Raw genomic sequence first — 26,274 nt, forward strand, 5'->3', positions numbered from 1 at the left:
AGGAGTTATTTCTCTTAATGGGAAGAGCAGTGCAGATGATGTCTTTTGGGTTGAAGGACTAAAGCACAATCTTTTGAGTGGCAGAACTCAATGACAAAGGATACCCATTGGAGTTTAAAAATGATATGTGCAAAATCTTTGACAATAAAGGTGAGTTGATTGCAATCAGGAAACAAACTAAAGGTAACCTATTTCATCTTAATTCCAAAGTTAGCAACTATTTTATTGCTAAAATAGATGATAGTTGGCTTTGGAATAGGAGATTTTTCATATAAACTTTGATAACATTGTTAAAGTGAGTAAGTCCAAGACAGTGAGAGGTTTTCCTCTATTAGACAAATCGGTTAATGATCTTTGCAAAGAATGTCAGTTAGGAAAGATGACTTCTTCAACTTTCAAAAGCAAATCCTTTTCAGCAGAGAAATTGTTAGATTTGGTTCATACAAATCTATGTAGACCAATATAAGAACAAAAAGCATTCAAAGTGACAGATATTTTATGATTCTCACTGATGATTTCTCAAGGATAATGTGGGTCACATTCTTGAAGGATAAGACCGAATCTTTTGGTAAGTTCAAGGCATTTGGGGCCTTAGCTGAGAAAGAGAGTGGTAAGAAGATAAATTGTCTAAGGACGAATCAAGGTGGTGAATTTACTTTTGAGGAATTCACTAGGTATTGTGAAGAGAATGGTATCAAACGGTAGTTTTCTGCAACAAGGAAACCACAATAGAATGGTATCCTAGAAAGGAACAACTGGTCAGTTGTTGAAGCTGCGAGGACAATGTTGATACAAAGAGGTGTAGCAAAAACCGTTTGGAGAGAAGTTGCTAGCACAATTGTCTACACAATGAACCGGGTTCTGGTAAAGAGAGGTAAGGAAAACACTCCTTATGAATATTGGTATGGAAGATCACTTGATGTTAGCTATTTTAAGATATTTGGAAGAAAATTTTTTATTAAGAGAGGTGATTACATTAAAAAAATTGAGTCTAAGAGTGATGAAGGCATATTTATTGGCTATTCCACCAAGAGTAAGGCCTAGAAATGTTTTAACAACTGGATATAGAGAATTGTTGAGAGTGTTGATGTTCTAGTGTGTTGAGACCTATAAAGTTTTGAGATTTTGAGTGTTTTTGCTTTTCCATGAAAACATTTTTAAAAAATTGAACCTTTGTTGCACATTATTGTAATTCGCTTTGAACTTGAATCATTGAACCTTTGTTGCACATTATTGTAATTCGCTTTGAACTTGAATCATTGAACCTTTTCAGTTCAAGGTGTTAGCACATATTTTTACAAAATATTTTATGCTACGTAGTGGGCTTTTTCTTTTATTATATGAGCATTTCTTACTGGTTTGCATGTGCAGGAACCTTATTAGCACAAGTAAAGTTCTCTGAGGATCAACTATTTAAGGAATGTCAAGGTATCACTTGGGCACACTGACGGCATGCACTAAGTATAGATTGCACAAGGAATCCAATATGAAGTATTTGTCATAAGATGAGTCATCATGGTGTGATCAAGGATTGTCTTCTAGTATGTTTTAGACCCTGTGGGAGAAGTTGGGATCATCATTTTATAGGATGGATGGCTCATTTGTGCTAAATTGAAAAATTTAACTTATCGACATAAGTAGTTTCAATGAAACCACATTGGCAAGCCAAAGGAGGATTATCAGCATCACTTATACTGATGACACAGAGCATGGACTCATTGGAGCGCTTAAAACAATATACTCAACACAGTGCACACTCTTGGAAAGTGTAGCTTGTTCCGACGAGGTAGTAGGCAGTTGTTTTCTATCGGCTTATCGACCAAGTGTAGAAATTGCTATACCGATAACCTATGAAACCATCGGTATAACTTATAATAGTATGGAAAAGCTTATCATATAGTATCGGGAGATCGGAAGTAAGGAGAAATTTTTATCTCGATACCTGATGACATGGAGAATCGGAAGGTGGAGTTATCAGTATTATCTATACTGATAAAACAAACGTAGAAGCATTTAACACAAAAGGGCATCGGGAACTCATCGGGACTTCAGGAGGAATATAAAAAGGCTATTCTGACCCCTGATGAAGATAGAAGAACTTGCGGGGCATTGGCATGAGTTATACTGATAGAGAAAGTATCTAATGAGGTTTCATCAGGACATCAGAAGAAGAACTTTTATGTTATGCCGAAACCCAATAGGACCGTTTAAGCAAATGGTAAGTGCGAGGAGTTCCTCGGGATAAGTTATGTCGATAACACGGTGGTCTTAGTCAGATGGTGGATTGGAATATTGAGATCATTGGGGCATCAGAGGGACATGAAAAAAACTATGCCGACACCCGATGAATTAAATTAAAGGAAACCAAAGGTGAATGCATCGGGAAGAGTTGTGCCGATGGAGCGTTAAACAAAAGGAAAAGTCGAGACTGAAGTGATGCCCATTGGGATACAATGAACCATCAAGATAAAGAAAAAATTGATATCCCAAGACCCAATAAGTGGGTCAGGATAGTTTGTACTGATCAAAGAGCAAAAAGTGGTAAAGTCATAACAATCGGTGCCAAACATTTGAATCATTGGGAGGAGTCTTCCCAATTAGTCATTGGATGTATTGATGAAGAAGAACTGACAAAATGGTTTCCATTAAATGCATCAATTGATTAGATTTGTTGCCGCACGAAGCAAATGCATCAGGATTTGCAATAAACAATTGCAAGATTGGACTCCTTGGGACATATAACTAGTATTGCAGAGAAGCATTTCTCATGAAGTTATTGAGAAAGATATCAAGTGGTTATTGAGAAAATTTATGAGTTACTGAGCATAGAGTGAAGGAATTTGCAGAGATGGAGGGGTCAAGCTTAAAAGGGAAGAGAAAGGTCACTGAAATATCCAGTACCATGGCAAAGAAATGAAAGGGTGAGGTCAATGAGGTCCAAAGAAAGCTAAATCAACACATGATAGACCAAATGGGATCTCCAAGAGCTAGGTCACACAGAGCTAAGATAAATTTGCCTATCCGCAACCAGTTGGAAGATAGGTATAGAGAGTTTGGAGATGTATTCACCACAGTGTGAGGGCATGAGTTGTTCCTTTTCCACTACTTCCGTAGGGATGAGCCCATGCCAATTTCGAACCAATGGAAAAATGGTCTATCTAAACTTGTAGTACCCAATGTGTTTGTGAATATTGATTTGTTGAAGCTTTTAGTAAGACATTATGATGCAAACAAGCGATGCTTTATGTTTCCTGATGGGACTGCTCTAGTGCACTTTGCAAAGGCTACAATTTAGGAAGTTTTTGCAGTAGATTTGGAGACGGATGTACCTTTGTCTTTTGTAGATTTGGAAGATGAGTACAATAAGATGGACACTACATACCAGGGCTAGAACCTCGTTGTCCACAAAGAAGAGAAGGGGAGACTAACAGAGGAAGATGGTCCTCCTTATGACATGACTATTTTTAAGAAGTATTTGCAATATACACATATGGCATGTGGTTAGTTGGGAGGAGTTGAAGCTCTTGATGTGGCAAAAGTAGGACCAATGTTTCTAGCAGCAGAGGTTCAGAGGCATGAGCCTAGGGTTTTTGACTTTTCTTCATACCTATTAGACAGATTGCATGAAGGTTTCTTGAACCTGAAGGATAATCCAGACAAATATTTCAAGCACTATTCATTGTTGATGCATATTGTTTTATTTTATGGGAAACTTAGAGGGTTGTGGCCAGAAGAATTCAATGTAAATATAGTTGGGAAGGTTGGAAAGGAGCAGCCAGTGCAATTATGGGTTTCCCTTTAGGATTATAGATTTGTTAATTCCCATTACCTCAAATTTGAGGAATTCTTTGTCAAACCAATTTTCTTGTTTTTTGGTGAGCCTCGACAAGGATCATTTTCTGAGGAGGTCAAGAAGTTTCTTAGGCCTCACGAGCACCAAAATCAAAAGGTCAGTCACAACTGGGGTGATTGGTACTCATGCCAAAATTTCACTTTTATTTGATGCTATGGATTTGAGGGTTATCCACATGTGCTACCAAAGCCTGCACTAGGCAGGATTGCCTTCTTGGAAATTGTAAGGTAGTTTAGTGTGTCTAATGCCAAACATTTCATAGGAGCACACAAGCAAGTTTTCCTCCTTGGCACACTTCACTTTCAGGATTTTAAAATTGTATCAACCAAGGCATATGAGGCCATTGAAAGAAAGTTGGTGGATGAATATAAGTTGTTTTAGCATACATCTAGAGCACACTATGATCCTGAAGGTGACATCCATTCAAGCAGGAAAAGATAAGAGTTGGGAGACTACTTCCACTAGGAAGATGAATTTGAAGATATGTTCAAAAATAAGGAGGTGGAAGAGTTTGCAAAAGTTATGGGGACCTTGGAAAAGAATCTAGAGGAAAGAAAGAAGAAACTAGAAAGGATGGAGGGAGAACCAACCCAAAGTGATTCAGGGGAAAATGAAGTAGTCTCCAGGCTCTGTGCATCTGAGAAGGATAAGAATCAGAAGTAGAGAATAGATTTATTGTTGCCCTTAATGCAAAAATAGATGAAATAATGGAAGAGCATGTTTCTTTTGTATCTGATGATCAATTCGTTAAGTCTAAGGAATTCAAATCATTCTTGTACCACTTAAAGGGTAAGAAATTAAGGAAAGTAGTGCCAAACGTTACTCCTAAGAATGAAGCAAAAATGATGAAGAGGTTGAAGAAAGACATTGACATAGAAGTTGAGGCAATGACCCTGCAAAAGGGCAGGCAATTGCTAGTAGAGGCAGGAATAATTGTGTTTCCAGGATAGAACCTAAGTGCTTCATTCATTTTTTATTCTTTTTTACATTCAGATAATAAGGATATGAAATTGAATATCCAAGGAGTGTAAGATATTTTTATTGGATCAAGATATGATCAAAAGGAGGAAGAAATGTTATTGTGGGCCTTATATCCTCCTCCTAACAAAAGACCAAAAATTATTGATGTAGATAAAGATTTTGGTCATATGATGACCTTGAAAGTTGGAGAAATAAATCTTATGGTCATAGCTGACATGGGTATTAATATTTTAAAATTCAGTAAGGCCCAAATGAAACATGAGATAGTAGAGAAGAATAAATATAAGGCTTTATATGAAGAGACCCTTAAGAGGAGTGGAAACCCAGTTCCCCAAATTACAGATTTGGGAGGTCAATGGAAGAAAAAATTTGAAAAGCTATCTTATGAACACAATAAGTTGAAAAAGGATATGAAAAGCATTAGGGCCGATACCACTTGTGTGTTGCTAAGTAAGAGATGTGAAAATATGGAGAAAGCATTGGACGAATTCTTGGGTAAATATTAGAGGAACATGGACAATATGGTTTCTCACACCAAAATTTGAGATAGACTCGACATGTTGTTATATGATGCATCAACCAAAGAGAAAGTAAAGAAGAAGGTGCAGGGTCTTCTTGTTACACATGCAGAAATTAAAAAAGAATTGAAGTCTAAATTTGATGAATGCCAGCAAATTGTTCAGCATGGGGTTCCCAGTCTGGTAGATGATGCAGGGGTGATCAAAGACAAAACCGTATGGATCTCTGAGTGCAAGTCTATGCTTAGTGTAGCCCAAGCCATTGCCAAAGTAGATGTTCTTGACATGAACGACACGACCAATCAGTTGGAGAATTTTTATGTGATTGAGAATGCGGCCAAGGATGCGATCTTCAATACTACAACATACAAGGATCCGGGTTACTTGCGACATATTCAAAAATGTGGATGATGGCTATATCAAAAGTCTTAGTGTTGTGTTTTAGTTTGTGTAATGCAATTTATATCTTAGTTAGGCTTTTAATTACCATTTAGTTAGTTGTTAAGATAATGAAAGGGCATGTCCTTTCATTTGTGTCTTTCAGCATATGTATTTGTATTAAGTCATTTTGTATCAAACAGGGACAAAGTTTTTCGAGGGAAAATGATCATACTACTATAGGGACTAAAAGTCATATGTATTAAGAAATTTTATAGAAAGAAGAAATGTCATTTTTGTGCAAGAAAATTGTAATGAAGTATCTCCAAGTGTAGCTTTTATGTAGTATCATTTCTCAGAGATTAATATACAAGATTTACTGTTTCTACTTCAAATGCATTGTCTAATTTCTGTGTTGATGAAACATTCTTTGTCCTCTTGATAAATCTGTTTAAGGATTTGCTGTAATGTGAATCACATGTTGTTGCATTAAATGTGAGATTGGGTTCTTATTGTTTATCACACGTACTGAACCATTATAGTGATTATTAACATTGTCTCCTGAGTTGATAAAGTTGTTTGTGCACAAAGTATCATATATATCTAATATAGAGGCATTGGTCTATTATTCATTCTTTGAGATTCTGATATGATATGCATAAGGTCCTTGAGAGAAAAGCATTCTTCTGAAACCTTTTGAATTATTCTATTTCATATTTTTTGAATGTCCTGAAAGCATTTATTTCTAAAATACAACAATCTTTATACACAATTATCTTTACATTCAGTTTTCAATTTCAAAAGAATTCAAATAAAAGCACTCAGCAGTAGCAGGAAATTATTACCATTCTTGCAAAGAGTTGTCTTACCAAAGTTTAAATCCACTTTAAATAACTCTTTTTTGCTTGAGAGGGAGAGGTATACCCACCTAGGTTCAGTGGTGCCTTAAGTGTAGAGGGATTTGGTCTTTGACCATCCCTATTTGTTGGCCAAGGTTAGTTGGATTAGTTAAGGGCTTGGCAAATCCTTAAGTTTTCCAATCTGTGGTTTTGCGCACCAACAGATTGGTGACTCTACTGGGGAGTTGTGATAAGAAACACTTAAAATTTTTGGCGGGTTTCATTTCTGACTCTGCTGGAGGAAAGAGCCTAGAAGATTAGTAAAAGATATTATTCCTCTTAGGAGGTGGCAACTCTACATGTAATGCATGAGTAATGATTGGTATGTTGAGAAAATAAGAGAAACTCCTAGAAATTTGTCATTAAGATTTATGCAGGGGAGGAGATCTCTGCACAAAGGACAAAAAGATCTTGTTCAGTTGAGTCCCAAGAAAAGGAACAAAGGAAAAAAATCAAACATGGTATTTGAAGGAAATAAGAGATTTCCTAGTAAGGAGGAAGATTCTTTGTCTGCTGGCAAATCTAAGAGTAGAGAGGAAAATTCTTTTCATAAAATAAGTTCAAAGGATAATAGACATAGCCATGATGAGATCATAAATACTGAGGAATAGGAAGAAAAAATGTGGGATGATCTTATTCTTAAAATGGCAGAATGTGAGTGCCGATGATGCCAAGATGGTGAGGGCACTTACAAGGCAACCAAATTGGGTGCTACACAAATTAGCAATAGAGAAATAATATTTCAAGCCCCAAGACAGACAAGGTAGGAGAAGAGAGAGGTGAAACAAGTAGACAAGTAGTTCCAAGATATAGTCCTCCTCATATGAGAAGAAATGACTAGCCTTTTGTAACCCATGACAACCCATTGGTAAGTGAAAATAGAAGATGGAGGGATGTGCATAGGGATCAAAATGAAGAAAGGTCAGAGAATGGAAGAAGGAATGGAGATGGGGAAATTTATGGGAACCAGATTAACACAAATAGGGCCAACCATGTAGGAAATAATGGGTGTGGCGTCAACCAGAGTAATGGACAAAATAAAGGTAACAATGACAATTATGGAAGTGGAAATGGTGGAGGTAGGAACAATGGTAACAATAATGGCAATAATAATGGGGGTGGAAATAATGGTATTAATGGAAACTATGGCAACAATAGTGGGATTATGAACAATCAAAGCAACCATCATGTTGGTAGACAACCATTAATCATTGAGAGGTACAAACAATTGAATTTCACTGGCATTGTTGGTTATCCAGATCAAATCACTAATGATTTGAGATAATCAATCCCAAAATTTTTAGGAAATGGAGTTGATTTAGCAGAGCAGCATGCTATTAATATAAATAATATCATTGAAGAGTTTGAGATTCCTCATGAAGATGTGTTCATGAAGTTGTTGATTCAATCTTTGATAGAGGATGCAAGGCAATGGTATAGAAGCCTTCCTGATAGATGTATTTGTAGCTGGCAAGAATTTGTGACGCTATTCTTGGAAGAATTTGGAGATCACAATGATCCTTCATTTGCATCCCATGAACTAACAAGCATAAAAAAGAATCACAATGAATCAATGAATGAATTTAATAAGGTATTAAATAGAATACCCAAAGATGTTAGACCAGTTGATTCATTTTTTATTAACTTTTATTTAAGTGCTTTTGACACCAAAACTCATTATGAGATTCTATCTCATAGACCTAACACTTTACAACAAGCATTAAAAACAACTATTACTATTGAAAATAATAGGAAGGTGGCTGCAAAAGTTGCTAAGAGAGATGATCCAAAGTTGTACAACTCCAGGGTCCCCAGGAAAGATGATCTTACCCAAATCATGGACATGCTCAAGGACTTAAAAGGTAACCAAAGTCATAATGAAAGGCCACCATACATGAACAGTAAGCAAATAAGTTACAATAGGCTAAGGTTGCATGACATGCCATATAATACAAATTGGAAAGATGAAAAACCAGTAAAACCAGATACCAATAAAGAGACTCCTGACCCATTAAAGAAAACTACAAACTTTGTAGATGAATATCTGTGGTGTGATGTATGTAATCTGCCTCATGCTGCAGAACAGTACATGATTGCCCAGGGCTTGATAGAAGAAGAAGATAAAAATGAAGATTATGAACCAACTATTAATGTCTTCTCATCTAATCCATATTGGGGAAGAAATGAGGATTTATCTAAAGAAGAGGAATATTCTGATGTGCATCAAAGAAGAGAAATTTGCAATATGGTAAGGTTTTTTTTTCTGATGATGACAAAGATACCCCTACTTTGAGAAAATTGTTTCAAGAAGAAGTAGCGCCTTCTTTGAGAAACCTGACTGAAGAAGAAAAGAAAGCTTTCACTACCACAATCGTAGAACAAGTGAAAAGTAATTATCAGTTGAGGAATAGGAATGTTAACATCGAGTAGGGCAAGCCAACGAGTATCTTTGCCAAAGTCACAAAATATGATGGGACAAAAAATAACGTAGCTAAGGGTAAGGATGCTGATACCAAAAAAGGGACAGAGCCGGAAAAGAATAAGCCAATTGAAATGCCAAAGCTTGTCAAGCTAGTGGAGAAAAAAAAAATTAGTAAGCCTTCTTCAAACTGTGCAACTTTTATGTCTCAAGCGTTGTCTCTGGTAAAATTTCTATGCCCTTGCTTGAAGTAATGAAATGTTGCTAAGTTAAAAGAGGATCCTCCAGTAATTTACTTAGGCACATCTATCACAAAAAATCTCACACAAGTCGATCCATTCTATTTGACATTGTTAATTAACAATAAAATGGTCAAGAATTGTATGATAGATTCAAGGGCAATGGTGAAAATCATACCTAAAGATGTCATGAGGGAGCTTGGGATACATGTAGACACACCTTATGGTAAGTGTTATGCCATGTACAATAGGTCTGTACCGGTGGTGGGTATTATGAAATATGTAGACTTCAAGTTTCCAGCTTGCCCGGATAGCACATATAAGACAGACATCATAGTGGTACAAGTTCCTACAAACCATAGAATGTTGTTATCCAAGCAATGGTCAAATCTGGTGGGTGGTCACGTTCAACTTGATCTATCTTATGCTACTATTCCACTCAAAGGGACATCAGTGAGGATAAACAGAGAGCCAAGATCCTCGTATCTCATAGAAGAAATTGATCTCGATGAAGCAACCTACTTTTTCCATTCAGATATGGACAACTTCCAGGTAAGTATTTCTAAACCTTTAGAGATCAATAAAGTTACACAAACAGTTAAACAAAATGAAAACTTAATTTGGAAATTATACTTTAACGGTGGCTGCAGTAAGGAAGGGAATTGAGTAGGAGTTGTACTTATTGCACCTAATAAAAAAAAATTAAATACTCTTTCTTGTTGGCTTTTGAATGTACTAATAACATTGCCGAATATGAGGCCCTCTTGTTAGGTCTTAAACTAGAAAATAAGCATGGTATCAAGTTACTAATGGTTAATGGTGATTCAAAATTAGCAATTTCACAAGTTAGGGGCAAATTTGCTGCAAAAAATGAAAAATTAAGAAGCTATAGGAACGAAATCTGGGATCACATTGAATTATTCGATGCTTTCTCCATCAATTGGACTGAGAGATCCAACAATATTTTCGCAGACTTCATGGCGAACTTGGCTATCAAGCACAAGAACATCCCTTTGGATGACATTACCCAAGTGGAGATTAAAACTAGACCGTCAGTGCTTGATAATGTAAAAAGCTGGCAAGTTTTTGATGATGACAGGGATTTACTAAATTTTTTATTTTGTGGAGATCAATATGACCACTAGCGGATTGATTGGAATGGACTTGTGGAGGAAAAAGATGACAAAGCAACTGTACTTGGGCAAGAAGTATTGCAATTGAAAAGTAATAAAATCCCAAAAGGATTAATAGAACTTGAAAGAATGTTTCATGATAAAGATGTAATGAATTTCATCTCTAATTTAGGAGGATGTGAAGAGGTCAAAAAGATAAACTTGGGAAGTGAAAGCAACCCAAGAGAAGTATATCTTGGAAAGAAGCTCACACCAAAAATCAAAACTAAATTGATTAATCTGTTGAGGACGTATAGGCATGCTTTTTCTTGGTCATATGATGACCTTAAAGCTTACAGGGAAGATTTGTTCCAGCATGAGGTACCTTTGAAGCTTAATTCAAAACCTTTCAAACAAAATCAAAGACCTATAAATCCTACATTGGCTCCAAAGATGAAGGAGGAGTTAATGAAAATGAGAAATGCATGGATTATTGAGCCTATAAGGCACTCAACATGGGTATCAAACTTAGTACCAATAAGAAAGAAAAATGGTGATATTAGGTTATGTGTGGATTTCAGAAATCTAAATGTTTCATCTTTAAAAGATAATTATGCCTTGCCTAATATGGAAGCTTTGTTGCAGAAGGTCACAGGGAATGAGTTGTTATCTATGATGGATGGCTTCTCGGGTTACAATCAAGTCAAAGTTAGGGAAGCAGAGAAGTTCAAAACTGCTTTCACTACACCTTGGGGTACTTATGTTTATGCTAGGATGCCTTTTGGACTAACAAATGCAAGAGCTACATTCTAGAGAGCTATGGACATGGCTTTTGAGGGCATGATTGATTGTATCTTAGCAGTGTATCAGGATGATATGATTGCTTGTTCTAAAAAGGCAAAAAATCATTGTAATGATCTAGAATTTTTTTTATTAGAGCACTAGAATATGGCATATCTTTGAATCCTAAAAAATGTCACTTCAGGGTTACTGAAAGAAAATTATTAGGTCAGATTATCTCAAAAGATGGAGTTAGAATTGATCCAGAAATGATTTCTGCTATTGATAAAATCCAAATTCCAAAAACTGTTAAAGCGATCCAATCTTTCTTTGGTCAAATTAACTTTGTGAGAAGGTTTGTTTCAAATTTCTCTGAAATCATAAAGCCTATTGCTAAAATGTTAAAAAAGGGTGCTGAAATAAAATGGACTAATGAAGCTCTTGAAGCTTTTATAAATATCAAAAGAGCCATCAAGGAAGCCCCTATTTTAAAATCACCTGACTTCTCAAAACCTTTTCAAGTATTTTTAATTGCCTCATTCCATACTATTGTTGTTGTCATGTTACAAAAGAATGATGAGGGTCATGAACAACCAGTGGCATTTTTTAGTAAAACATTACAAGCATCAAAATTGAATTATGATTTAAATGAAAAAAGGCTTATGCTCTTGTGAAAGCTATGAAATCCTTTAAACCTTACTTAGTTGGTGCCACCATTATTGCCTATGTACCAAATGTTGTTGTTAAAGACATTTTCAGACAAACAAAAACTACTGGGAGAAGATGCAGATGGATAAACCAAATCCAAGAGTTCAATATTGATTTACAAACCACAAGATTGGTAAGAGGTCAAGGTTTAGCGAAGTTGATGGTGAAGCAACACAAGTAAACCAGGTAGAGCTAAAAGATGTACAAATTAGCATTGAAAGAGGCCCTTGATATACAAATATTGTTCACTTCTTGAAATAAATGAAATGTCTGAATAATTTAAATGATACTCAAAAAATAACTTTAAAGCTTCAAACATCTAGGTATGTATTACGTAATGGGGATCTATAATGGAAAAATAGAGATGGTATTCTTCTATTGTGTCTAGATCAGTGTCAAGCATCTATTGTTTTAAAAGATTTACATGAAGGTGTATGTGGAGGTCACTTCTCAGCTAAAACCACTACTCACAAAATTCTTAATACTGGTTATTACTGGCCTCAAGTTTTCAAGGATTGTCATAATTATGTCAGAAAATGTGAGGCTTGTAAAAACTTTTCAGGGAAACTCAAATATAATGGATCCATTCTTCTCAGGCCCATTCATACAGAAGAACCATTTCAAATATGGGGTATTGATTTCATAGGAGAGATAGCAAACAAATCTAGTGGTGGGCATAAATGGATTTTGGTTGCTACTGACTATTTTACTAAATGGGTTGAGGCTATTCCTACAAGATAGGCTACAAGCAAAGTGGTGACAAAGTTTCTCTTAGAAAATATTCTCACCAGATTTGGAGTACCTCAGAAGATTGTAGTAGACAATGGGATGTGTTTCAGATCCAAGGAGTTCTCCAATTTCTGTGAAAATTATGGTATCACTCTGTCTTACTTATCACCTTACCATCCACAAGAAAATGGACAAGCAGAATCAAGCAACAAGAACTTGCTGAAGATTATCAAGAGGATGTTGGGTGATAATAAAAAGGCTTGGGACTCAAAATTGGTCTTATTAGTATGGGTTGATAGAGTGACAACCAAGAAGTCCATAGGATTTGCCCCATATGAGCTTGCATATGGCAAAGAAGCAAGATTTCCCGTAAATAATTTTCTTCCAGTTTATAAATTTGTTACTAAAGAGTGTTTGGAACAAGTAAACTTCATGGGGGACATATTGATGGCTTTAGCTAAGCTGAATGAATGTAGAAGAGAAGCTCAGGAAAGAAACTTACAGAGACAACAAATGGTATAAGCTTTACATGATAGAAAAGCATGTGATAGATCATTTAAAGATGGGGAATGGGTGTTAAAATGGAATGCCAAAGATTGGGATAAAGGGAAGCATGGAAAGTTTGATGCACTTTGGCTAGGACCTTTTACCATTTCAGAAAAAGGTGGAGAAAACTCCTATTACTTGCAAGATACTAATGGTCAAACGCAAGAATTTCTAGTTCATGCTCAATACCTTAAGCATTTTTTCTCTTGATGAGCAGGGAGTATTTTTGTATCATAATATTTTAAATTTCTTTTGTTTTCTGTTTTCATGTTGTTCTGCTTTCCAAAGATAACTAGGATCTTGCTATGTCCTTAAAGAAAACAGACATCCCCAGAAAGAGCCACTGTTAGCACATATTTTTACAAAATATTTTATGCTACATAGAGGCCTTTTTCTTTTATCATATGAGCATTTATTACTGGTTTGCATGTGCAGGAACCTTTTTAGCACAAGTGAAGTTCTCTGAGGATCAGTTGTTTCAGGAATGTCAAGGTATCACTTGGGCACACTGAGGGCATGCACTGAGTATAGACTGCACAAGGAATCCATTATGAAGTATTTGTCAATAGAGGAGTCATCATGGTGTGATCAAGGATTGTCTTCTAGTATGTTTCAAACCCTGTGGGAAAAGTTGGGATCATATATTTGTAGGATGGATGGCTCATTTGTGCTAAATTGCAAAATTTCACTTATCAACATAAGTAGTTTCGATGAAATTGCATTGGCAAGCCAAAGGAGGATTATCAACATCACTTATACCAATGAAACAGAGCGTGGACTCATTGGAGCACTTAAAAAAAAATACTCAACATGGTGCACACTCTTGGAAATGTCATTCCATCAAGATAGCTTGTTCCAACGAAGTAGTAGGCGGTTGTTTTCTATTGGCTTGTATCGGCTTATCAGCCAAGTGTAGAAATTTCTATACTGACAACCTATGAAACCATCAGTATAACTTATAATGGTATGGAAAAGCTTATCATATAGTATCGGGATATCGGAAGTAAGGAGAAAGTTTTATCCCGATACCCAATGACATGGAGAATCGGAAGGCGGAGTTATCGGTATTACCTATATCGATAAAACAAACGTGCTAGCATAAAACACAAAAGGGCATCGGGAACTCATCGAGACTTCGGGAGGAATAGAAAAAGGCTATTCTGACCCCTGATGAAGATAGAAGCACTTGCAGGGGCATTGGCATGAGTTATACCGATAGAGAAAGCATCTAATGAGGATTCATCAGGACATCAAAAAAATAAATTTTATGTTATGCTAAAACCCGATAGAACCGTTTAGGCAAATGGTAAGTGCGAGGAGTTCCTTAGGATAAGTTATACAGATAATGCGGTGGTCTTAGTCAAAACATGGATTGGAATATTGAGATCATCGGGGCATCAGAGGGACATGAAAAAACTATACCGACACTCGCTGAGTTAAATAAAAGGAAACCAAAGGCAAATGCATCAGGAAGAGTTGTGCCCGTGGAGTGTTGAAACAAAAGGCAAAGTCCAGACTGAAGTGATGCCCATCGAGATGAAACAAACCATTGGGATAAAGAAAAAATTGATATCCCGAGACCTGATAAGTGGGTCAGGATAGTTTGTACCAATCAAAAAGCAAAAAGTGGTAAAGTCATAACAACTGATGCCAAACATTTGAATCGTCACAAGGAGTCTTACCAATTAGCCATTAGACATCTTGATGAAGAAGAACTAACAAAATGGTTTCCATTAAATGCATCAATTGAGTAGATTAGTTGCTGCATGAAAGAAATCCATCAAGATTTGCAATAATCAATTGCAAGATTGGACTCCTTGGGACATATAACTGGTATTGCAGAGCAACATTTCTCATGAAGTTATTGCAGAAAGATATCAAGTGCTTATTGAGAAAATTTCTAAGTTACTGAGCAGAGAGTGAAGGAATTTGCAGAGATGGAGGGGTCAATCTCAAAAGGGAAGTGAAAGGTTGCCGAAATATCTAGTACCACGGCAAAGAAATCAAAGGGTGAGGTCAATGAGGTCTGAAGAAAGCTAAATCAACACATGATAGACCAAATGGGATCTCTAGGAGCTAGGTCACGCAGAGCTAAGGTAAATTTGCCTATCCATGACCAGTTGGAAGATAAATATAGAGAGATTGGAGATGTATTCACCACACTGCGAGGGCATGAGTTGTTCCTTTTCCACTACTTCCGTAGGGATGAGCCCATGCCAATTTCAAACCCATGGAAAATAGGTCTAGGTAAACTTGTAGTACCCAATGTGTGTGAATATTGATTTGGTGAAGCTTTTAGTAAGACATTATGATGCAAACAAGTGATGCATTATGTTTCCTAATGGGACTTCTCTAGTGCGCTTTGCAAAGGCTACAATTTAGGAAGTTTTTGCAGTAGATTTGGAGGCGGATGTGCCTTTGTCATTTGTAGATTTGGAAGAGGAGTATAGAAAGATGGACACTACATACTAGGGCTAGAACCTCACTATCCACAAAGTAGACAAGGGGAGAATAACAAAGGAAGATGGTCCTCCTTATGACATGACTATTTTCAAGAAGTATTTGCAATATACATATATGGCATGTGATTAGGTGGGAGGAGTTGAAGCTCCTGATGTGGCAAACATAGGACCATTGGTTCTACCAGTAGAAGTTCAGAGGCATGAGCCTAGGTTTTTTGACTTCGCTTCATACCTGGTAGACAGATTGCATGAAGGTTTCTTGAACTTGAAGGATAATCCAGACAAATATTTCAAGAACTATTCATTATTGATGCATATTGTTTTATTTTATGGGAAACTTAGAGGGTTGTGGCCAGAAGAATTGAATGTAAATACAATTGGGAAGGATGGAAAGGAGCAACTAGTGCAATTATGGGTTTCCCTTTGGGACTACAGATTTGTGAATTCCCATTACTTCAAATTTGAGGAATTCTTTGTTAGACCAATTTTCTTGCTTTTTGGTGAGCCTTGGCAAGGATCATTTTCTGAGGAGGTCAAGAAGTTTCTTAGGCCTCATGAGCACCAAAATCCAAAGGTCAATCACAACTCGGGTGATTGGTACTCGTGCCAAAATTTCACTTTTGTTCAATGCTATGGATTTGAGGGTTATCCATATGTGCTACCAAAGCTTGCACCAAGATAGGATTGCCTTCTTGGAGATTGTAAGACAGTTAAGTTTGTCTAATGCCAAACATTTCAAAGGAGCACACAAGCAAGTTTTCCTCCCTGGCACACTTCACTTTCAGGATTTTAAAATTGTATCAACTAGGCTATAAGAGGCCATTGATAGGAAGTTGGTGGATGAAAACAACTTGTTTCAGCATGCATCTAGAACACACTATGATCCTGAAGGTTACATCCATTCAAGCAAGAAAAGACAGGAGTTGGGAAACTACTTCCATAGAGAAGGTGAACTTGAAGATATGTGCAAAAATAAGGATGTGGAAGAGCTTGCAGAAGTTATGGGGACCTTGGAAAAGAAGCTACAGGAAAGAAATCAGAGACTAGAAAGGATGGAGGGAGAACCAGCCCGAAGTGATTCAAAGGAAAATGAAGTAGTCTCCAAGCTCCGTGCACCTGAAAAGGAGAAGGACTCAGAAGCAGAGAATAGACTTATTGTTACCCTGAATACAGAAACAGATTAAAGAATGGCAGAGGATATTTATTTAGTATCTGATGATCAATTCATTAAGTCTAAGGAATTCAAATCATTCTTGTACCACTTCAAGGGTAAGAAATTAAGGGAAACAATGCCAAACGTTTCCCCTGAGAATGAAGCAGAAATGATGAAGAGGTTGAAGAAAGACATTGACACAGAAGTTGAGGCTATGACCCCACAAAAGGGTAGGCAATTACTAGTAGAGGCAGGAATAATTGTGTTTCCAGGATGGGACCTGAGTGCTTCATTCATTTTTGATTCTTTGTTACATTCAGATAATAAGGATATGAAATTGAATATCCAAGGAGTGCATGATATTTTTATTGGATCAAGATATGATCCAAAGGAGGAAGAAATTTTATTGTGGGCCTTATATCTTGTTAACAAAAGGCCAAAAATCATTAATGTAGATAAAGCTTTTGGTCATATGATGACCTTGAAAGTTGGAGAAATAGATCCTATGCTCACAGATGACATGGTTATTAATATTTCAAATTTCAATAAGTACCAAATGAAACATGAGATAATAGAGAAGAATAAATATAAGGCTTTATATGAAGAGACCCTTAATAGGAGTGGACACCCAATTCACCAAATTATAGATTTAGGAGGTCAATGGAAGAAAAAAATTGAAAGGATATCTTATGAACACAATAAGTTGAAAAAAGAGATGAAAAGCATTAGGGCCGATACCGTTTGTGTGTTGCTAAGTAAGAGATGTGACAATATGGAGAAAGCATTGGATGAATTCTAGGGTGAATATTAGAGGAACATGGACACTATGGTTTCTCACATCAGAATTCGGGATAGACTCAACATGTTGTTACAAGATGCATCGACCAAAGAGAAAGTAAAGAAGAAGGTGCAGGGTCTTCTTGTTACACATGAAGAAATTACAAAAGGATTGAAGTTTGAATTTGATGAATGCCAACATATTGTCCAGCATGGGTTTCCCATTCTGGTAGATGATGCAGGGGTGATCAAAGACAAAACTGTATGGATCTTTGAGTGCAAGTCTATGCTTAGTGCAACCCAAGCCATCGCCAGAGTAGATGTCCTTGATATGAACGATAAAATCGATCAGTTGGAGAATTTTTATATTATTGAGAATGTGGCCAAGGATGTGATCTTCAATGCTACAACATACAAGGATTTGGGTTACTTGCAACATATTAAAAAATGTGGATGATGGCTGGATCGAAAGTCTTATTGTTGTCTTTTAGTTTGTGTAATGTAATTGATATCTTAGTTAGGATTTTAATTACTATTCAGTTAGTTGTTAAGATAATGAAAGGGTGTGTCCTTTCATTCATGTCTTTCAGCATATGTATTTGTACTAAGTCATTTTGTATCAAACAGGGTGTTATCACTGTTTTAAAAATGGGTTTTTCTTTTCCCATAATTGGCTAAGTTTTTGGAATTTTGAGTTAGACACACTATCAACTACTTCAGGTCTGTGTTGGTTCTTAAGGGTTTAGGGTTTTAATTTTTAAATCATTCAATGTTTATCAAAAAACCCTCTAGTTTCTATTCCTTCGTTACTTTATCCACTTAAGTAATGGGTCTTGAGGTCGTAGGAAGTGTCCCCCCTTGTCATTTGCCTAGGCGGTTGTTGAATTAATCATAAAATTTTACGCCTTATGTCTTTTCTTCCTAATGTTGTTGGGCCCAGTAAGTTGTGTGCATTTCTTAGGTGGATCTATGGTTTTCACTATTTCGTTAGGTGAAGTTGTATGTGGTTTAAGACTCATGAAATGGCAAAAGGGAAATGCGTTTTAAATGGCGCATTTGGCCCAGTTGAAAACGGCATCATCTCATCCAAGATCCAACGACTGACATTATTTTGCAGCCTGAACTTGCAAGTGAAATACCTTTCATGAAATGGCAAAAGCATCTGGTGGGGCCCTACAACAAAGACTTTCTAAGTGACTAAAAGGTGATCAAGTCCAATCTGATCCGACGGTTCACCTTGTTTCGCAGGATTAAGATGCTCGACAGTTAGCTTTCGTGAAGTAGCGAAATGACATGGCACTCCAAGTAGATGGTCGAGCTGGTTGAGAGGGTGAGTAAGATGATGGCACGTGGCAGAGGCCATAATAGTCAGCAAGGTGGGTCTAAGGGTTAAAAGGTGGGTCCCAGAGGTGAGTCATGCCGCGGGATAAGAAGTGACCTGGCAGATACAGGTGGCAAGGATAAGGTGGAACCCAGTGTTTTCTCTCAACAAATGAAAGATTGACATGTGAGTTTGAAAGTGATTAGATGCTAAGTGGATGGAATTGAGTCAGAGGGCCCATGTCTGCTGAATTCAGTAAGTTGTTAAGCATCGAGCAAGTCCGATCTGATCTGATGGCCTGCGTGAGTTCGCAATGGTAAAGTGCTCATGTTTTATGCCCTGCGAAATGGCGAAAAGGTTTTTTCGGCCCCAAAGAAAGATAAAGCATGAGGTTAAAAGAGGATCAACTCTATTTTGATCCAAGGGCTCAGTTATTTCGTAGTTGTGAACCAACCGAAGGATATGCTTCACGAAATAGAGAAAGGAAAATGGGTTCGTCCAGGTGTAATGCTAGATGGTGACGTGTCGATTGACACGTGGTTTCAGAAGAAGTTGAGGGCCCGCCAAGGTGTAACCGGTGGTATAAGGGAGAGACACGTGGCTAACATTGAACTAGGCTTGAACGGTTTTCTAAAGCTAATGGTTGAGTGTCACGTGGTAGTCAGTAACTAATGAAAAGGTGGCGTAAGTAAAGCAAGCATAAAGGCCTCCCTTAAAGGATGGTCATCTCCGATTTGATCCAACGCTTTGCATTATTTCGTGGCCCAAAGTTGAAAGCTATTTAAGCTTCGTGAAATAGCGAAAGACTGCTAGCAGTCAAAAGTTGTGGTTAATGAAGAAGTCGACGGTTTCAGTAAGAGTTAAATGCCAAGCAGTTAGAGTTCCATCTAACGTCTAGAGCGGCTTCGCAAAGGAGAAGTGCTCGAAGGATAAAGCCCGCGAAATGGCAAAAAGGAGGTAGGGCCCAGCGCAAAGGCAAGCCTGTTAAGTTAGTGTAAAGGCCGATTTAGTTTCTTTTGATCAGATGGTTGGCATGATTTCATTTAACAAAATTGCCCGAAGGTTATGCTTTACAAAATAGTGAAAAAGCGAAATGAAAGAATGTGCAGGAATGTTGTGACCCGTTGGAGTGAAAAATTTGAATTCTCTCAGGAATTCAATTCTGAAGGGATGGCCAAAGCATGTGGTATCAATGTCGCAATTAAGAGCTTGGGTACCATATATGATCTCCTATCAATGGGATGAAGTATAATTCTAAAGAATTGTTGCAGAGGAGTAGATATAGAGCTATTTTCTTCAAATACAGAGCAAGTCAATTCAGTTGCAGAGCGAATTCCTTCGAGCTAAAAATAGATTTTCTTGTACTCTTGTGTGGCAATTTCTTTGTGGTGTGTTTTAATTAAGGTCTTGATTTGTCATAGAACCAGTTGGGGGTAGTATTTTAATTGCTTGCATATCTTAAAATGGCACCTAAGAGAGAATTTTCCGAGAAAGTTAATTATTAGGAGAGGGCCATTTGTGATGATTTTCTTGAGCAGTTGACATTGTCAACTAATCAGGCATCAAAAGTAAAAGAATTGGTGCCAAGAGCTCCTTGTTTGAAAATAGGAGAAGGGTTGTATGATAAGGGTAACTGGTTGAGAGATCCACAGGTTGGGTTGTCTGGGTTGGGGTTATTCAAAGTTGGATTTGGAATGAGAAATTCTCCAGCCCCATATAATAGCATCTGGGAGTTAGATGTAGGGAAGTTGGTAGTTTCAGGAGTATTCATGGATATGGATCTATTGACTCAAATTGCACATAATTATGATCTAGTCATAAGGAGCATTAGGGATATAAATGGGAAAGCCCTCATTGAAATCAATAATGAGGAATTCAGAAGTGCTTTTGGGCTTAATGAGTTTACCAATTTTTTGGAACCCATTAACTTCAAATCATTAGCTCAAGTATACAGTGCACAAAGGACCACCTTAGAAATGGGCCTCTTAAGGAATTTTTTGTGAAGATAGGTGGGTTGACAGTTGTAGGACCCAACACTGAAGAGCCCTTCTCATTGAATTTATTCACCCTTAGAGCTAAGGGAATGTATTGGGCACTTTGCCAGATTTTGGGAGAGGATGCTGAGGCAAATATGCCCAAACACTACTTGCTAATGATTGCTCAGATTTTGAATCCTTCTCTTGCAGTAACCTTTGATTATGCTTCTTTTATTACTGATGCTATTCATGGAGGATTGATAGGAATAAAGAGTGGGAAGGTGGATAGGCCTTTTGGATGGTATTCACTCCTCATGCATCTATTTTTGTTCAAAGGTGGTGATTATTTTGCAAGTGGAATAGACCTTATAAAAGAGAAGGATGGAGAAAAGATGCTAGTGCAACTATGGAGCACTGTGCTATCATGGGATAGAGATGATGTCAGTTTCTTAAAATTTGATAAATATTTTGCATCAAAGATTAGGACTCTCCTCTGCTCAGAAAACCCAAGAATCCCCAAGGTTCTTTTGGAATTTGTTAGACCAAAAGAATTTGCAGAAAGTATAAAGATTGTTCATAATTGGGGTGATATTTACTTATACCCTATATCCACAATTTTTAGAGTTTTTGGTCTCAGAGGCACTCCATTCTTATTGCCCTATCAAGTCCCTCTCAAAGTGGGAATTGCAGAAGTCCTCAGACAAATTGGTAGTGTACAAGAGGCAGAGCTGACAGGCAGGGGTAAAGGGACTATTTTCCCTATGGTTACCATAACCCATCAATTTGTAATAAGTAAGAGAGGTTTGAATTATTTTGAGGATTTCCTCAAACCTTATCATTTGTCAACTACAATATCCAAGTGTGCTGATCCAGAAGACTTCTTCAATGGCATGTTTAGAAAGAGAGAAGTGTGTAGAGGTAGACCCCATCAATTTCAGTTTCCTGAAGACCTCATTAGAAATGAGTTTGATCTAGATGAGCAAGAGCTGAGGAAGGAAAAATGGGTGGCTTATAAGAAAGCCTTAGATTTTGTACATCAGTTTGATGCCAGCTATGACCCATTGTCTAGCTTTTTCCCTTTTGAGGAGAAAATAAAGTTCCTAATTGTTTACTTTGAGGATGTAATGCAGACTCTAAAAGAAAAGAGGCAGGCTGTGATTAAAAGCAACCCTGAAAAGACAAGAATGGTTCTAAGTAGGTCTACCTCCACCAGAGCAATCCCTCCTAGTGACTATACATTGCAAAAGAAATCTAATTATAGAGTGCTGATGCCTACAACAGGGGAGCCCTCTACCTCCAAAGGAAAGAGGAAGATACAAGATGTCATTGACATCCAAGAGAACCCAAAGAAGTAGATCCATCCCAATCCCCTATTCACATAGGAGATGAACAGGTAGCAGCTGAGTAGCTGATATAGTTAGGTAGTCTAGGAGAAATGGATACCAGGACTAATAGAAAAGGGATCGCAAAAGAATTGTAAGAAAATGCTACAGAAATTTATCTAAGCTTTTCTAAGTTTAATAGAGAATATTCGAAAGTTTTTGTAATACTTTCTTGAGGATAATATCAATTTACAGACCATCGGTTTTGAGTAAAAACTTTGTGTCATCTTCAAATGTGTTTGCAATTGTTTATTGTTTCATTCTGAATAATCCAAGGTTATTTTGTTTGAGTAGGGTTGTAAGATAACTTTCAGTAGATATTTTTCTTAGCTTTTCTCTTCAGGAGGGGAATTAAATATGCTAGAATTATTTCTACCAGTAAATTCTCTATAGGATACTTTGAATCTTGATGAGCATAGTTTAATTTGGTATGCATAAATTCTTATGTATGTCAGGCATATATAGGGATCAACAGAAGTCGAGCCAATAGGATGTGTAAAGATATTTTGTTTGGGGAGTATTGTTTAAATTTAGATGACTCTGTGACCTTGGATATAGGCACTGGTATAGATCGAGGTTGTCTATAACATGTTTTGTAGGTCAAAATACTGAATATGATTATAATTTTCATTCCTTTGTTTCAGTTAGTTTCAAGGTGATTAGATCCATTGGTTTTCTGGACTGGTTTGCTATGGATTTATCTTTTGAAAGTGTGAATTTAGTTCACAAAGGTACACCCGCCTGGACTCTAAGTAGCTTCAAAGTGTAGAAGGTTAAATCAAACCTTGTCATATGTTGTCCTAAGAGTTTCCTTCCATTTAATATCTCTTCCGCACAGAGTTTAACCATTTTATTATAAGGATGTTGAAGTGAATCAGATTTTGAAGACAACACAGGGATAGAGTTTTTCAAGGGAAAATGATCATACTACTGTAGGGACTGAAAGTCATATGTATTAGGAAATTTTATAGAGAGAAGAAATGTCATTTTTGTGCAACAAAATTATAATGAAGTATCTCCAAGTGTAGCTTTTGTGTATTGTCATTTCTCAGAGATTAATATACAAGATTTATTGTTTCTACTTCAAATGCATTGCCTACTTTTTGTATTGATGAAACATTCTTTGTCCTCTTGATAAATTTGTTTAAGGATTTGTTGTAATGTGAATCACATGTTGTTGCATTAAATGAGAGATTGGGTTCTTATTGTTTATATGACACAACCTGAACCATTATAGTGATTATTAACATTGTCTCCTGAGTTGATAAAGTTGTTTGTCCACAAAGTATCATATATATTCTGAGATAGAGGCACTGGTATGTTATTCATTCTCTGAGATTATGATTTGATATGCATAAGGTCCTTGAGAGAAAAGAATTCTTCTGAAACCTTTTAAATTATTCTATTGCATATTTCTTGAATGTCCTGAAAGCATTTATTTCCAAAATACAACAATGTTTATACACAATTATATTTACATTTAGTTTTCAATTTCAAAAGAATTGAAATAAAAGCACTCAACAGTAGCACAAAATTATTGCCATTCTTGCAAAGAGTTGTCTTACCAAAGTTTAAATCCACTTTAAATAACTCTTTTTTTCTTGGGAGGGAGAGGTATACCCACCTAGGTTCAGTGGAGCCTTAAATGCAGAGGGATTTGGTCTTTGACCATCCCTATTCGTTGGCCAAGGCTAGTTGGATTAGTTAAGGGCTTGGAAAATCCTTAAGTTTTCCAATCTATGGTTTTGGGCACCAACACAAGGTTCAAGGTTCAACTGCTTCTCCTGCTTGTGTCATGGCTTTGTATTGTTCAAGGTTCAAAATGTCACTTTGCTTTTGATTAAAAGTATTTGCTCATCATTTTTCCACTTAAGCGGAAGGGTCTATGCGTCATCAAGAGGGGGCCCCTTTAAAAGTCTAGGCCTAAGCGGGTTGTGATAATTTTTAATTTTTGCCTAAGTGTTATGTCTTTTCTTATGTATCTGTCGAGCTTCATAATGATCGAGCAGGTTGCTGTTGATCTTGCAGTTGTCGCTATAACACAACCCAAAAGTGCTCGATGGTTATTCGTTGTGGCATGGGGACTAAGTGGTGGGACCTGTGAGAAAGGTGCAGAGCACAGTGAATCCAAGAAGATCAAAAGTCAGGTTTTTAGAATATCCCAATGACCCGATGGAAAGGGCTAAGAAAAACTATTTATCCCACATTGGCCATAGGGAGGAGCATTTTAGTATATAAAGGCAAAGCCCCATACATATTAAGTGTCGAAGCTTATAGGATTTTGGCAAGTAACAACTCAAAACAGATGGTGGACCCTCGTTGCACATCTCAAAACGCCCAAAATTTTGCAGTAAAAGGGAAAGTGAAACAACAAGCAGGTTGAATGAAGATCCATGACCATCGCTATACCACAAGATGAAAGTGCTTGATTGTTAACGGTCACGAGTTGGCGACTGATGAGATGGCAGGCCAAGTGGCACCGAGGTAAGCACTGAGCAAATTGTGAGGTGCTATGTAGTGACATGCAGCTGACAAGTGGTAGACACCATGGCATAGGATGTGGCCGCTCAGAGGGGCTAATGGTAGAGAAAATAAAAAAATATCAACAGTGATCAAGATGGATCCAAGGGTTGTTGCTATGTCACGACATAAAAATGCTCGCTAGATATTTCCTACGACTTGGCAACAAACCACTAGCAGTGAAGCTTGGCCGGCGCTTAATGCAAGTAGTTAAGGTAGGCGGTTCATTCCGGTAGTTAGTGGAGGTCATGCTAAGGTGTCAGAGTGGAGAGCCTAGAATGAATACCCTTGCAATAGGTGGCACCTAGTTCTAAACTCCAAAGCCAATCAAAGGATGCCACGTGACTAGACGGGTGGCATATCATCAACGTGTATATCGAGCAAACCATGGCTTCGATGGATCATTGAAGGGACTCACCTAAGGCATCAATTTCATTGAAATACGAGGTGTCAATGAAACTAAGATTTTGATAAGATGTTTAGGAAGTTCACCGAATGCTTAGTTCGATCAACAAAGGGCACACCAAAGAAATATCAACCAGTTCCATCAAAAAGTGAAGGCATTGATGAAAATATGGTTTTGATGAGACAAGAAAATGGATAGCCAAAGAGGAAGTTTGGTTGAAAGGCTAATGCCAAACAAAACAAAGGAGGTGGTGGGCCTGGTGGCAATGACTGGGTAGTCAAGGTGGGTCAGGTGGCAAACCAAAGGTTGACAAGTGGCAGGCCTTACTAGATAGGTGGAATCCAGAAAGATCTTAGAGAGAATCAAGAGGTGCCACGTGGTGACATCGTGGCATAGGCTAGAGTCATTCAAAGAAGTTTAAGGCCGAGTGGGTTAAGAAGGTCAACGACTGAGCGAGATGATCCAGCGGTTGTCACCATGTTGCGATGTGAAATTGATCACCAGATATCGTCTGTGACTTGGTGACAAACCACTAGTAGTGGATCCAGACAACGGTTAATGCCAGTGGTTAAGGTGAGTGGTTATGGTGGACTGCTAGTCATAGAGGTTAAGTTTTTAATAGATCAGAGACCAAGTGGTGGGGCCCATTTCTAAGTGGATTACTCAGGAAAGTTAAAAGTGCATTAGTTTCCCATGATCGGATGGCTATCGCTATAACGCAATAGAAATACATCTGAATGTTAAAGGCCATGACTTGTCGACTAAAGGAAAAGTGCCCAGAGAGAAGGCCTCCTGATCTGTTGGCACTAAAGAATTTTAAATATTTAGAAGAATCAATGGCAGAGATGTGTGAATCCGATCAGATATTGTTCGAAGTGAAAGGCTGGTGAGAGGTATTCAAGATGATGTACAATGAACATAATGGTGAGTGGTGGAGTGTTTTCTTAGATAAGACCTCACCAGTGTTCTAGCACAAGATGATACATTGTCATTATGTGGTTGCCGATTGTTGCAACCAATTTTGGGACATAGGAGCCTTCCCTTTTGACCATTTTCCAACTAAATGACCAGTGAATTGATGAAGCACACATCCTAGGATGAATGTTAGGTTTCTC

At 37.3% G+C, this 26,274-nt stretch overlaps 1 protein-coding gene across 1 annotated transcript in view; it reads left to right on the plus strand.

Moving 5' to 3' along the window:
* Positions 1-16,808, plus strand: part of LOC131032421 (uncharacterized) — an 86,215-nt gene extending 69,407 nt beyond the window's left edge. The window contains exons 2-6 of the mRNA XM_059211573.1: positions 5,506-5,731; positions 7,628-7,759; positions 7,934-8,063; positions 8,286-8,877; positions 16,485-16,808. Coding sequence (XP_059067556.1) covers positions 5,506-5,731; positions 7,628-7,759; positions 7,934-8,063; positions 8,286-8,877; positions 16,485-16,808 — 1,404 coding nt within the window. The remainder of the gene's footprint in view (positions 1-5,505; positions 5,732-7,627; positions 7,760-7,933; positions 8,064-8,285; positions 8,878-16,484) is intronic.
* The last annotated feature ends 9,466 nt before the right edge of the window (positions 16,809-26,274 follow it).

Source organism: Cryptomeria japonica, chromosome 9 (assembly GCF_030272615.1).
Source record: "Cryptomeria japonica chromosome 9, Sugi_1.0, whole genome shotgun sequence".
Classification (NCBI taxonomy): Eukaryota; Viridiplantae; Streptophyta; class Pinopsida; order Cupressales; family Cupressaceae; genus Cryptomeria; species Cryptomeria japonica.